Here is a 13,426-nt window from a genome sequence, read left to right on the forward strand (position 1 = left end):
GTAACCCTCTGGGCCAGTCACAACACACACAACCTTCAGTACAGACTGTGTGGTGGTGTCGATCAGGGCCAGTCACAACACACACAACCTTCAGTACAGACTGTGTGGTGGTGGTGTCGATCAGGGCCAGTCACAACACACACAACCTTCAGTACAGACTGTGTGGTGGTGGTGTCGATCAGGGCCAGTCACAACACACACAACTAGGGCTGTACCAAATGCTTCGAAGCTTCAAAGCTTCGATCATAATCTTGACATTCGAATTCTAAATCAACATTAGATTTTTTTCTTTTTTCTTTTTAATCTTTTTTGTATGTCTATTCATTCTGTTTAAACCAATGGGGTTTTTCTTCACAGTTGCAGATAAATATTAGGCTACACTAACACTAATATAGTATTATACTATAAAAACGTCACCATCACTTTCGTACCAACCGTGCCCTTATTGGATTATTTATGTTGACGGAACTGATGAGTTATATTCATTAAAGAAAGTTGATTTAATAAAAAAATATATACTAATTTACTTTATTCAAATTGAGGATTTAGTTTGAGGATATATAAAAAAAAAAAAAAAACGAATGTTAAGAAATTACATTCGGTACAGCCCTACACACAACCTTCAGTACAGTCTGTGTGGTGTCCGCCAGGGGCCAGTCACAACACACACACCCTTCAGTACAGTCTGTGTGGGGTCCGCCAGGGGCCAGTCACAACACACACAACCTTCAGTACAGTCTGTGTGGTGTCCGCCAGGGGCCAGTCACAACACACACACCCTTCAGTACAGTCTGTGTGGTGTCCGCCAGGGGCCAGTCACAACACACACACCCTTCAGTACAGTCTGTGTGGGGTCCGCCAGGGGCCAGTCACAACACACACAACCTTCAGTACAGTCTGTGGTGTGTCCGCCAGGGGCCAGTCACAACACACACAACCTTCAGTACAGTCTGTGTGGTGTCCGCCAGGGGCCAGTCACAACACACACAACCTTCAGTACAGTCTGTGTGGTGTCCGCCAGGGGCCAGTCACAACACACACAACCTTCAGTGCAGTCTGTGGTGTGTCTCTGCAGGGCCATGGGGGTCTCATAGGCCTGATAGGCCCCCCAGGAGACGGAGGAGAGAAGGGAGACAGAGGGATGCCTGGAAACCAGGGGCTGCAGGGTCCTAAAGGAGATGAGGTGGGAAACACACACACGCACACACACACACATATATATACACATTCAAACACATACACACATATACTGTATATAAACACACGTCTCTAAGACACAAACACACACACACACACACACACACACACACACACACACACACACACACACACACACACACACACACACACACACACACACACACACACATCCACAATCAGATATTTTTATTATGTATTTGAATCCACATAATAATATTACAAATGGGTAAGGGATAATAGACAATGAGGTGTGCAGTTGTTGAAAATGACACTGGGAATAATTAGTGGGCTTTTCTATAACCACACACTTCGGAGAGTATTATCCTGCTTATGGTCAATTGCCAAAGACAAAAGATATGTGCCATTTACTCCCTCTGTGCCACCTTAGCAACTGCTTGACAACCATCACTGACTGATGCCCTTGACAATGAGCCAGCAAGCTAACGTGATGCTAGCAAGCCCAATTCTGTCAATAGCGCTGCCTAAGGTGGACAAACAGCAAATGTGATCCGACAACAAGGCTGACTAGCTGTCCATTCCTCTGTGAGCAGGAGGTGTGATGACCTGAAGGGGTTATGCAAAGTAGGATTTTTAGGATCATAACATTTTCTTTTGTCTTTCTCAGGGTGTTGTTGGTCCACTAGGCCTTAATGGCCCCCCGGCCCCCAGGGTCTGTCTGTGATACATTGAATATAAATCTGAATATAGTGATATACAGTACAATCGAATATAGTGATATTACAGTACAATCTGAATATAGTGATATTACAGTACAATCTGAATATAGTGAGTATACATGATATTACAGTACAATCTGAATATAGTGATATTACAGTACAATCTGAATATAGTGATATTACAGTACAATCTGAATATATTGATACTACAGTACAATCTGAATATAGTGATATTACAGTACAATCTGAATATGTGATATACAGTACAATCTGAATGTAGTGATATCACCGTACAATCTGAATATAGTGATATTACAGTACAATCTGAATATAGTTATATCACAGTACAATCTGAATATAGTGATATTACAGTACAATCTGATATAGTGGTATCACAGCTAAATCTAAATATAGTGATATCACAGCACAATCTGAATATAGTGATAGCACAGTACATCTGAATAATAGTGAATACAGTACAATCTGAATAGGGATAATTCTCTTTCGCTCTCTCTCTCTCTCTCTCTCTCTCTCTCTCTCTCTCTCTCTCTCTCTCTCTCTCCTCTCTCTCTCTCTCTCTCTCTCTCTCTCTCTCTCTCTCTCTCTCTCTCTCTCTCTCTCACTCTCTCTCTCTCTCTCTCTCTCTCTCTCCCTCTCTCTCTCCCCCCACAGGGCGGTACAGGGCAGAAAGGCTCTAAAGGAAACACGGTAACTGACATTTACAATAATTTTTGTATTTATATTCATTCATATTCAGATGTTGGATCCCCCTTGCCCTCACGGACAGTCTAAGTTATTAACTGTGCCTGTGCGTGTGCGTATGGTGTGTGTGTGTGTGTGTGTGTGTGTGTGTGTGTGTGTGTGTGTGTGTGTGTGTGTGTGTGTGTGTGTGTGTGTGTGTGGTGTGTGTGTGTGTGTGTGTGTGTGTGTGTGTGTGTGTGTGTGTGTGTGTGTGTGGTGTGTGTGTGTGTGTGTGTGTGTGTGTGTGTGTGTGTGTGTGTGTGTGTGTGTGTGTGTGTGTGTGTGTGTGTGTGTGTGTGTGCAGGGTCACATCGGTCCCAGAGGAGACACTGGAGCTGCTGGCCCTCCTGGACTCTGTAAGTTGTCCTCCTAAACACCACCTACCTGTACATTACTACCTTATTAATATCTCTTCTTACTTACTACCTATTACTATCCTCCTCTTCTCTTACATTACTACCTTATTACTATCCTCTCTTCTCTTACATTACTACCTTATTACTATCCTCCTCTTCTTACATTACTACCTTACTATCCTCTTCTTACATTACTACCTTATTATCCTCCTCTTCTTACATTACTACCTTATTATCCTCCTCTTCTTACATTACTACCTTATTATCCTCCTCTTCTTACATTACTACCTTATTATCCTCCTCTTCTCTTACATTACTACCTTATTACTATCCTCTCTTCTTACATACTACTTATTATCCTCCTCTTCTTACATTACTACCTTATTATCCTCCTCTTCTTACATTACTACCTTATTATCCTCCTTCTCTTACATTACTACCTCATTACTATCCTCCTCTTCTCTTCTCTTACATTACTACCTTATTACTATCCTCCTCTTCTCTTACATTACTACTGTATACATCCTATTCTTCTCCTCCTCTATTCTCTTCTCTTTTATTCTCTCATCTCATCTCCTCTTCTATTCTCTCCTCTTCTCCTCTCTTCTATCTCTCATCGTCCTCTCCTCCTCTCTTCTCTTCCTCTCTCTCTTTCTCTCACCCTCTCTCTTATCTACTATCCTCTCTCCTCTCCTCTCCTCTCCTCTCCTCTCCTCACCTCTCCTCACCCCTCCTCACCTCTCCTCACCCCTCCTCACCTCTCCTCTCCTCTCCTCTCCTCTCCTCACCTCTCCTCTCTTCTCTCCTCTCCTCTCTCTCCTCTCCTCTCCTCACCTCTCCTCTCCTCTCCTCACCTCTCCTCTCCCTCTCCCTCCCCTCCTCTCTCTCTCTCTCTCTCTCTCTCTCCTCTCTCTCTCTCTCTCTCTCTCCTCTCTCCTCTCTCTCCTCCCTCTCCTCTCCTTCTCTCCTCTCTTCTGCTCTCTCCTTCCTCTCCTCCTCCAGGTCGGTCAGCAGTGGGTGGGGGCTCTCTCCGTTACAAGGAAGGCGGAGGAGAAACCATGAGTCTGTGGACGGAGCTGCTCTGGAGGAGGAGGCGGAGGAGACGGAGGAGGACAGGAGGAGGAGGAGAGGGGGTTCAGGGAGACCAGGCTGGGCAGGAGGCAGAGTTGAAGGAGGGCCAGGGATGGAGGAGGTGTTTGCGTCTCTGTCTTCCATGAGACCGAGGTGGACGGGCTCCGGAACCCCTGGGGACCTTCCTCAGCCCAGCGCGCACCTGCAAGGAGCTGTTCCTGCTGCACCCGGAGTCCCCGACGGTACTGCTCACTGCCTGGCTGTTTGGCTGCATGGCTGCCTGACTGTACTGCTCACTGCCTGGCTGTCTGGCTGCATGGCTGCCTGACTGTACTGCTCACTGCCTGGCTGTCTGGCTGCATGGCTGCCTGACTGTACTGCTCACTGCCTGGCTGTCTGGCTGCATGGCTGCCTGACTGTACTGCTCACTGCCTGGCTGTCTGGCTGCATGGCTGCCTGACTGTACTGCTCACTGCCTGGCTGTCTGGCTGCATGGCTGCCTGACGCTACTGCTCACTGCCTGGCTGTCTGGCTGCATGGCTGCCTGACTGTACTGCTCACTGCCTGGCTGTCTGGCTGCATGACTGCCTGACTGTACTGCTCACTACCTGGCTGTCTGGCTGCATGGCTGCCTGACTGTACTGCTCACTACCTGGCTGTCTGGCTGCATGGCTGCCTGACTGTACTGCTCACTACCTGGCTGTCTGGCTGTCTGGCTGCATGGCTGCCTGACTGTACTGCTCACTACCTGGCTGCATGGCTGCCTGACGCTACTGCTCACTGCCTGGCTGTCTGGCTGTCTGCCTGCATGGCTGCCTGACTGTACTGCTCACTACCTGGCTGTCTGGCTGCATGGCTGCCTGACTGTACTGCTCACTACCTGGCTGCATGGCTGCCTGACGCTACTGCTCACTGCCTGGCTGTCTGGCTGTCTGCCTGCATGGCTGCCTGACTGTACTGCTCACTACCTGGCTACCTGGCTTAATGGCTGCCTGACTGTACTGCTCACTGCCTGGCTGTCTGGCTGTCTGGCTGTCTGCCTGCATGGCTGTCTGCTTTACTGAGTGGCTAGCTCTTGACTGGCTGGTTGACTGGCTTTTGGCTTGCTGGCAGGATGACTAAATGACTGGCTAGCTGGCTGTCTGAGTGACTGACTGAGTGACTGACTGAGTGACTGACTGAGTGACTGACTGACTGACTGACTGACTGACTGACTGACTGACTGACTGACTGACTGACTGACTGACTGACTGACTGACTCTCCACCTGACTGTCTGAGTGACTGACTGACTGACTGACTGACTGACTGACTGACTGACTGACTGACTGACTGACTGACTGACTGACTGACTGACTGACTGACTGACTGACTGACCGACTGACTGACCGACTGACTCTCCACCTGTCTGTCTGAACTGTCTACCTATCTGTCCATCCATCTGTCTCTGTTCTGTTTATCTGACTGACTACCTCTCTCTCTATCTGACCAGTCGTCTCTCTCCGTGTGTCTCTCTCTCCAGGTGAATACTGGATAGACCCAAACCAGGGCTGCCACAGAGACTCCTTCCAGGTCTTCTGTAACTTCACCGCCCAGGGAGAGACCTGTCTTCACCCCGACAAGAAGTTCCAGTCGGTCAGTACAAGTACACAGGTTACAGTACGCTGGCGGGTACAGGAGTCAGTTAGTACAACAAGTACACAGGTTACAGTACGCTGGCGGGTACAGGGGTCAGTTAGTACAACAAGTACACAGGTTACAGTATGCTGGTGGGTACAGGGGTCAGTCAGTACAAGTACACAGGTTACAGTGCGCTGGTGGGTACAGGGGGTCAGTCAGTACAAGTACACAGGTTACAGTACGCTGGCGGGTACAGGGGTCAGTTAGTACAAGTACACAGCTTACAGTGCAGTACACTGGTGGGTACAGGGGGTCAGTTAGTACAAGTACACAGGTTACAGTGCATTACACTGGTGGGTACAGGGGGTCAGTTAGTACAAGTACACATGTTACAGTGCATTACACTGGTGGGTACAGGGGGTCAGTTAGTACAAGTACACAGGTTACAGTGCATTACACTGGTGGGTACAGGGGGTCAGTTAGTACAAGTACACAGGTTACACGTTACAGTGCATTACACTGGTGGGTACAGGGGGTCAGTTAGTACAAGTACACAGGTTACAGTGCATTACACTGGTGGGTACAGGGGGTCAGTTAGTACAAGTACACAGGTTACAGTGCATTACACTGGTGGGTACAGGGGGTCAGTTAGTACAAGTACACAGGTTACAGTGCATTACACTGGTGGGTACAGGGGGTCAGTTAGTACAAGTACACAGGTTACAGTACGCTGGTGGGTACAGGGGTCAGTTTTGTGGGTCTTTCTCTGAACTCGCGCTATGATTAAGAGGGACGTCCGGGGGTGCGGTCAGGTGGCGTAACGGAGATTGCGTTCGTCACCAACCCCGGAGCGGCTGGATTCGCCTGTTCGAATCCAGCTCACAGCTCCGGGGTTGTCACCAGCTTGGCTGGCCGTTCACACTAATACAATTGGCTGTATTAGAGGGTGGGAAAAGCTGGCAGGGTGGGTCCGGGTCGTTGTAAACAGCGACTCCTACAGTTCGGTCGGGGCGCCTGCTAAGCGCGGATAGGATCTAAGTGGGATAGTGTGATCCTTCCACACGCTACGCCCTCTCAGTGAGAATCCGCGCTACCAGGTGAAAAGAAGCGGTTGATTGGCTGGACGTGTGTCGGAGGAAGCACGTGATAGCCTCCACTCTCCCAGACCGTCTGTGGGGGGTAAGTGCGCAGCGACCAGGAAGGGGATTGGGAATTGGCATAACGACTAACATTGGGATGGGAGAAAATCGGAGGAAAAAGGAGGGGGAAAAAGATCAATAAAAAAATAAAAAAAAGAGGGAGTATGGTTGCAAAGCTGAGACCTAAGTATTCAAATAGAAAGTAGCAGTTTGTATTTTAGTGCCAGGAGGCATTCCGCCCTTTGACCTCTATTGATTATGCTAAAGTTGTTAATTCTTGTTTTCACTGCTCCCTCTAAAGAATGTCTGGCTCAAAGTCAAAACGTGCTTCTTGTTTTTAATGAGCTGATTATATTTTCTATGCAACATTCTTCTGTTAATTAGGCATTTTGTATCTGCAGTTTGATAAATATAACAGTGGAGAGTAGGATATTTTTAAATGTAGCGGAGTAAACGTATGAAGTTCCTTAAGAATGGAAATGATAAAATGACACAAGTACCTCAAATATGTACTCAAGTAAAAACACTTGCTGGCCCCTTGACCCAGACTCATTAGAACTGGAGCTGGTACCTTGACCCAGACTCATTAGACCTGGTCCCCAGGCGCTCGACTGTGGTCCACTGCGACTAACTAGTGGTGTGGTGTTATATTTTATATTTTTAACTTGACCTTCTCTCCCCAGCAACCTCCTGCAAAGCCTCACCTTCCATCCTCTTTCTACCTTTTTACCCTACCCTCCAATCTCCCCCAATCCCATTCAATCTAGTTTGCTGCAGCTCAAATGTACCCCCTTGCACCACTTTGCCTTTTATGTCTCTGTCTGTGTTTTGTGTATTTGTGTATGTTTGTTTTTGTTTTGCTGCCATTTTGGCCAGGTCTTGCTCGAAAAAGAGATCTTTGATCTCAAGTGACTACCTGGTAAAAATAAAGGTTAAATAAAATAAATAGGATGGTTAAATGTAGAGGATACATTGCTGCTGGTATAAATTAAAAATGTACATCACAATAAAGATGTGGGCTGTAAATGATGTTCCTCTGTGGTGAATGTGACTGTGGTGAATGTGTCTGTGGTGAATGTGTCTGTGGTGAATGTGACTGTGGTGAATGTGTCTGTGGTGAATGTGTCTGTGGTGAACGTGTCTGTGGTGAATGTGTCTGTGGTGAATGTGTCTGTGGTGAATGTGTCTGTGGTGAACGTGTCTGTGGTGAATGTGTCTGTGGTGAATGTGTCTGTGGTGAACGTGTCTGTGGTGAATGTGTCTGTGGTGAATGTGTCTGTGGTGAATGTGTCTGTGGTGAATGTGTCTGTGGTCTGGTTGTCTTCAGGTGAAGCTGGGGTCCTGGAAAGGAGAGAAGGCTGGCGGCTGGTACAGCAGCTTCAGGAAAGGAAAGCAGGTAGCGTGTTTGTGTGTGTGTATGTGTGTGTGTGTGTGTGTGTGTTTGTCCAATCTTTCGCCGTCGACTAAAGACGCACTTCTTCAACCACTATCTGAAATAATAAAAAATAATAATAATAAAAAAATCGAACCTCCTTCTAACCCTAACCCTAACTAACCTTACTGTCATGCACTTGTCTTAATAAACTAACCTACTTACTAACTACTACTACTACTACTACTTGTCGTACAGAATGTGTAAGTCGCTTTGGATAAAAGCGCCAGCTAAATGACTAAATGTAAATGTAAATGTGTGCGTGTGTGCGTTTAAATGTTTGTGTGTACATGTTTGTGTGTGTGTAAAGCTGGGAGCTGAGGTTACTTTCTAAGTATGTAATCCATTGATTGAATCCTGAGTACCTGCTTGTGTGTGACCTGTGCATGTGTGTGTGTTTGTGTGTGTAGTGTACTACGTACTTACCTGTAAGTATATATATATATATAGAGAGAGAGAGAGAGAGAGAGAGAGAGAGAGAGAGAGAGAGAGAGACGCTGTGTGTGTGTGTGTGTGTAGTGTACTACGTACTTACCTGTGAGTTATATATATATATATATATATATATATATATATATATATAGAGAGAGAGAGAGAGAGAGAGAGAGAGAGAGAGAGAGAGAGAGAGAGAGAGACACACTATGTGTGTGTGTGTGTGTGTGTATATTATAGAGAGAGAGAGACACACTGTGTGTGTGTGTGTGTGTGTGTGTGTGTGTGTGTGTGTGTGTGTGTGTGTGTGTGTGTGTGTGTGTGTGTGTGTGTGTGTGTGTGTGTGTGTGTGTGTGTGTGTGTGTGTGTGTGTGTGTGTGAGAATGTCTGCATGTCCGTGCGAGTGCGTGCGTCTGCACACGTGTCTGTGGTTGTGTTCAGGTGTTTGTATACGTGTCTACCATGTATGTATACAGTATGTACAGTGATTGTGTACGTGTTCCTGCCTGTATATACAGTATATATCTCTCTCTATATATATATATATAGTAAGGCTGTCAAAGTTAACACGGTATTAACGCGTTATCGCACAATTCTTTTAACGCCACTCATTTCTTTAGCGAAAGATTAACGTTTAAAAAAAATATTAAAATAAAATATTTCATTTTTTTTTATTTACATTTCTTTTTACTAGACTTCACTATTATTGAGACTCTCGTTGATACTATGTTGGTTTCTGACTAAATCTTTAGAACTTTTTTCAAAATGGTTTATTTGATGCAAATTTACAATGCATGAGGGCATCCTTTGGTGTTAAATCTGTTAGAACAGATACAAAATATGCGATTCATTTGCGATTAATCACGAGTTAACGGTGGACAATCATGCGATTAATCAGATAACATATTTGTATCGATTGACAGCCTTAATATATATGTATGACTCCTGTGTGTGTGGTCGTCCTCCAGTTCTCCTACTCCGGGTCTGACGGCGTGTCCATCCACGTGGTCCAGATGACCTTCCTGAAGCTGCTGAGCGCCACAGCCCGGCAGCACTTCACCTACCACTGTCTGAACTCCGCCGGCTGGCTCAACACCGCCACCTACGGCCACGAACACGCACTGCGCTTCAGAGGCAGCAACGGGGAGGTGCTGACGCACGAGAACTCCCACTACATCGGAACGCAGTACGACGGGTGTCAGGTGCGTCTACCCGCGGCACAAACGGGGTTTGAGGGTCGGGGTCATTGTTGATTTACTACATTTACTGTTCATTTACAGTACTCGTTTATATATTTTTATATCCGGGTTTAATCACCTGAACCGTTTATAAACGTACCATTTACATATAAACACACACACACACACACACACACACACACACACACACACACACACACACACACACACACACACACACACACACACACACACACACTAGGGCTGAGTCAAGAACAAAACAAAAACACCATAAAGTCCAAATTTTTTAAAATAAATGCAACACTCCCAGACATACCCCACGCGGATGTAACGAAAAACTCACTAAAATCTAGCAATAGGAAAAAATGCACCACAGGCAATGTCGAGGAGAGAAACCTTAGAAGGGCCATTCAAGGAGGGATCTCCCTTCTTAGATGTCGGTGATAGTAGTGTTGCAGTAAAACAGGCAAAAAATTGGTAAGCATGCACTCATATGTGTAGTGAAACACAGATAAGTGCATGCGATAGCAACTGAACATTTTTGAAAGATTAAAGATAGAGCTGATAGCGGATCTATTTGAGGCAAAGGGGCGGCGCAGAGAGGGTCGCATCCTCCCGGTCATCATTACGGGACGTCCAACACTCCGATCATCACCACGAGACAGCCACTCACAGGGAGACAGGGAGACGGGACAGGCGTTAGACAGTTTGCGTGATTGTGATGGGCGGACATAGCAATAGATACAAGTGGTAAGCATATATGTGAATAGAATAAATATATGTAGTAAGCATATTATGTGAATAGAATAGAAGTACTTAACCCAGCAATGAACTCCACGTCTAAACCACGTTGACAGACCACGGACAGAAGACAGTAAGAAGCTGATCCATGGCCTCTGTGGTGCACGTAGAACAGTCACTGCAATCTTGGCCAAGACCCTGAGACATCCACCACCTTGGTCAGCACTACGAGACAAGCACTCAGAGAGATGGGGGGGGGGGGGGGTGGGACAGGGGTTAGAGAGTTCCCATGTTTGTAGTGGGTGGAGATGGAGCAATAAATACATGTAGTGAAGAAAATTGTGAAATTGAGTAATAGATAGAGCTACTGCAAGCGTATGGACACAGGATGAGATACAATACACAACAGTATCATCTGCATACAGACGTATAAACACACACTCATACCTTGTCCCCGTCTCTCCCTGCTGTAGTCCCGGTCGGGTCAGGAGCGGACGGTTCTGGAGTTCGACGCGCCGCAGTCCGAGGCGCTCCCCATCGTCGACGTGGCCGTGTCCGACTTTGGGAACAGGGACCAGAAGTTTGGCTTCCAAGTCGGCCCCGTCTGCTTCAACGGCTAGCCGCATCGGAGAGCGCCCCGGGACAGGAGCACTGCTACGAGGAGCGGAGGGGAGGGAGCGGAGGGGAGGGGAGGGAGTGGAGGGGAGGGAGCAGAGGGGAGGGAGCCAAGGGGAGGGAGCGAAGGGGAGGGAGTGGAGTAAATTAAGAGGAGAGAGAGAGAGAACCAAGGACACTTTTTACATGCAGGGAGAAAAATACACCCAAGACTTACCTAATACCACATATTTATATAACAGGGTTAACTTGAACAGTGTTCATTATTCATTCACTCATTCATTCATTGTATGTTTTTCATTCTTTCATGTCATTCATCCCAGTCTCCTTAATCCCCACGTTTATCTTGTACAGCTCACACGGTGCTCACAGATTGTGTCTAGATCTGCCATTTGTACAAAAAAAAAACAGGTGCCGTTTGTGATGTCACAGTCTGTCATTTCCGATATGTTATGTTTCTATTATTCCTCTTTTGAGCGAGTGGGGCAGTTCTTTCACAGATCCCATCCGTCAGTTCATTCATACAGTACACACGAGGGCTGGGGGGGGGGGGGGGGGGGGGGGGGCGGTTAATCCAGTTTCTGGCTTCCATGCGATCACGAAAACAACATAGTCGAGATAAAACGGTTATTGCGCCGCATGCCGCGTTGCTCTCACTTTATTTCATGTTGTAAATGCAGCACACCCTTCCTTCACATCGCCACGGCACGTTTCTCTAATTATTTTGAAACGTCTTTGGTAACTTGTAGAAGATAATAATAAAATAATAATAAACTTTATTTATAAACCACCCTTCATGCAATAGAAAGCAGCCCAGAGTGCTTTGACAACACAGTTTATTTTATTTTGAATCCACTTGTAAAGATGACAGAAAGGCAGCCTTTGGTCGAGAAGAAAGGTAAAACGAATTCAGTCGTCGTCATACGATGTTCTCAAATCAATGAGTAATTGTGATGAATAATCGTGATTTAAATATCAATCAAAATGAATTGTGATTATGATTTTTGACATAATCGAGCAGCCATAATATACACACACACACACACACACACACACCATACACACAGGTATTCACTTACTTCACTATAGACACATATACTCACTCCCTCGTGCACATAGGAGCCTTTGAAATATACCCTCAAGTGGGAAAACAAAACATCACACTACCGTACCCCCCCCCCCCCCACACGCCCTAGTTGGTGGAGTTGGCCAATCAGCAACGCCGGATCTCTCATCAATACGTTTATAAACCTAACCTTAACCTTGACCTCAGTGGAGACCTCGCGCCCCACCCTAACCTACAATAGAGACGGAAATAAAGATATTGCGATAAACGGTTTCCCCAAGTAGAGCATGGGGGGGGGGGCATTTCAGCTACATTCACACACCATGCTGTACTCAAGTCGTCAAACCTCATTTTGTTGTCTTGAATTGTTTGTTTGTTTGTCCGATTGTTATTATTAATAATGTTGTTATAATTCTTCTGTGATGTATATTTGAGTGTAACTCGTCACGGTGCTATAATGTAACCCCTTTACGGAGTACATGTCATTGTAAATGGGAACTGGGGGGCAGTACAGGTGTGTTTTCTTTGTGTGTGTGATGATGAAATTCCATGTTTTGACAAAAAAATATATGAAAAGAAAAAAAGAAATGTTTTTCTATTTTGTAAACATAACGAACTGAACTCTGGTACAGGATGTACGGTCGCCTCAACGTCATTCTACTCATGTTTGTAAGGGAGACAATGAACGAGTAACATGTTTTAATAAAAGTACATTCACGTACAATTAATTTAAGCTGCGCACGTCGTCTTCAGCCCCGTCGCGTCGAGGACGGAGAGAGACACACAAGGAAAGAAGGAGTATACTCTGTTTCTCTCTTTACACGTATCACTGTCTAACTCCATCTCGCTCTCTTTTTATAGAGCTTATAAGAGGGAATATGTGATGTTGAGATGATGTGTTTTTCGAAGATTCCTCTCATCTCTCTGTTTCACTCTCTCACCCTCTTTCTCTCTGTTTCACTCTGTGTTTCACTCTCACCCTCTCTTTCTGTCTCTGTTTCACTCTCACCCTCTCTTTCTGTCTGTTTCACGCTCTCACCCTCTCTTTCTGTCTGTTTCTCTCTCTCACCCTCTCTTTCTGTCTGTTTCTCTCTGTCACTCTCACCCTCTCTTTCTGGCTCTGTTTCACTCTCACCCTC

The 13,426-nt window shown here is 46.0% G+C and overlaps 2 protein-coding genes across 2 annotated transcripts in view; both read left to right on the forward strand.

Annotated features, from left to right (window-relative positions):
- LOC311232629 (uncharacterized protein) overlaps positions 1 to 2,589 on the forward strand; it is a gene marked incomplete at both ends in the record, with an annotated part of 30,735 nt that extends 28,146 nt beyond the window's left edge. The window contains 3 exons of the mRNA XM_084319489.1: positions 1,076 to 1,183; positions 1,826 to 1,878; positions 2,550 to 2,589. Of these exons, the coding sequence (XP_084175615.1) occupies positions 1,076 to 1,183; positions 1,826 to 1,878; positions 2,550 to 2,589 (201 nt within the window). The remainder of the gene's footprint in view (positions 1 to 1,075; positions 1,184 to 1,825; positions 1,879 to 2,549) is intronic.
- A 1,568-nt stretch (positions 2,590 to 4,157) lies between these two features.
- LOC311232630 (collagen alpha-1(XI) chain-like) lies at positions 4,158 to 11,267 on the forward strand (the record flags this gene model as incomplete). The annotated part of the gene is made up of 5 exons (XM_084319490.1): positions 4,158 to 4,287; positions 5,566 to 5,678; positions 8,130 to 8,198; positions 9,635 to 9,868; positions 11,080 to 11,267. The coding sequence occupies 5 exons, from the start codon at positions 4,158 to 4,160 to the stop codon at positions 11,224 to 11,226; spliced, it is 693 nt and encodes a 230-aa protein (XP_084175616.1). The 3' UTR covers positions 11,227 to 11,267.
- Between the last annotated feature and the right edge of the window lie 2,159 nt (positions 11,268 to 13,426).

This window comes from Notolepis coatsorum, assembly GCF_963971535.1.
Source record: "Notolepis coatsorum genome assembly, chromosome: 7".
Classification (NCBI taxonomy): Eukaryota; Metazoa; Chordata; class Actinopteri; order Aulopiformes; family Paralepididae; genus Notolepis; species Notolepis coatsorum.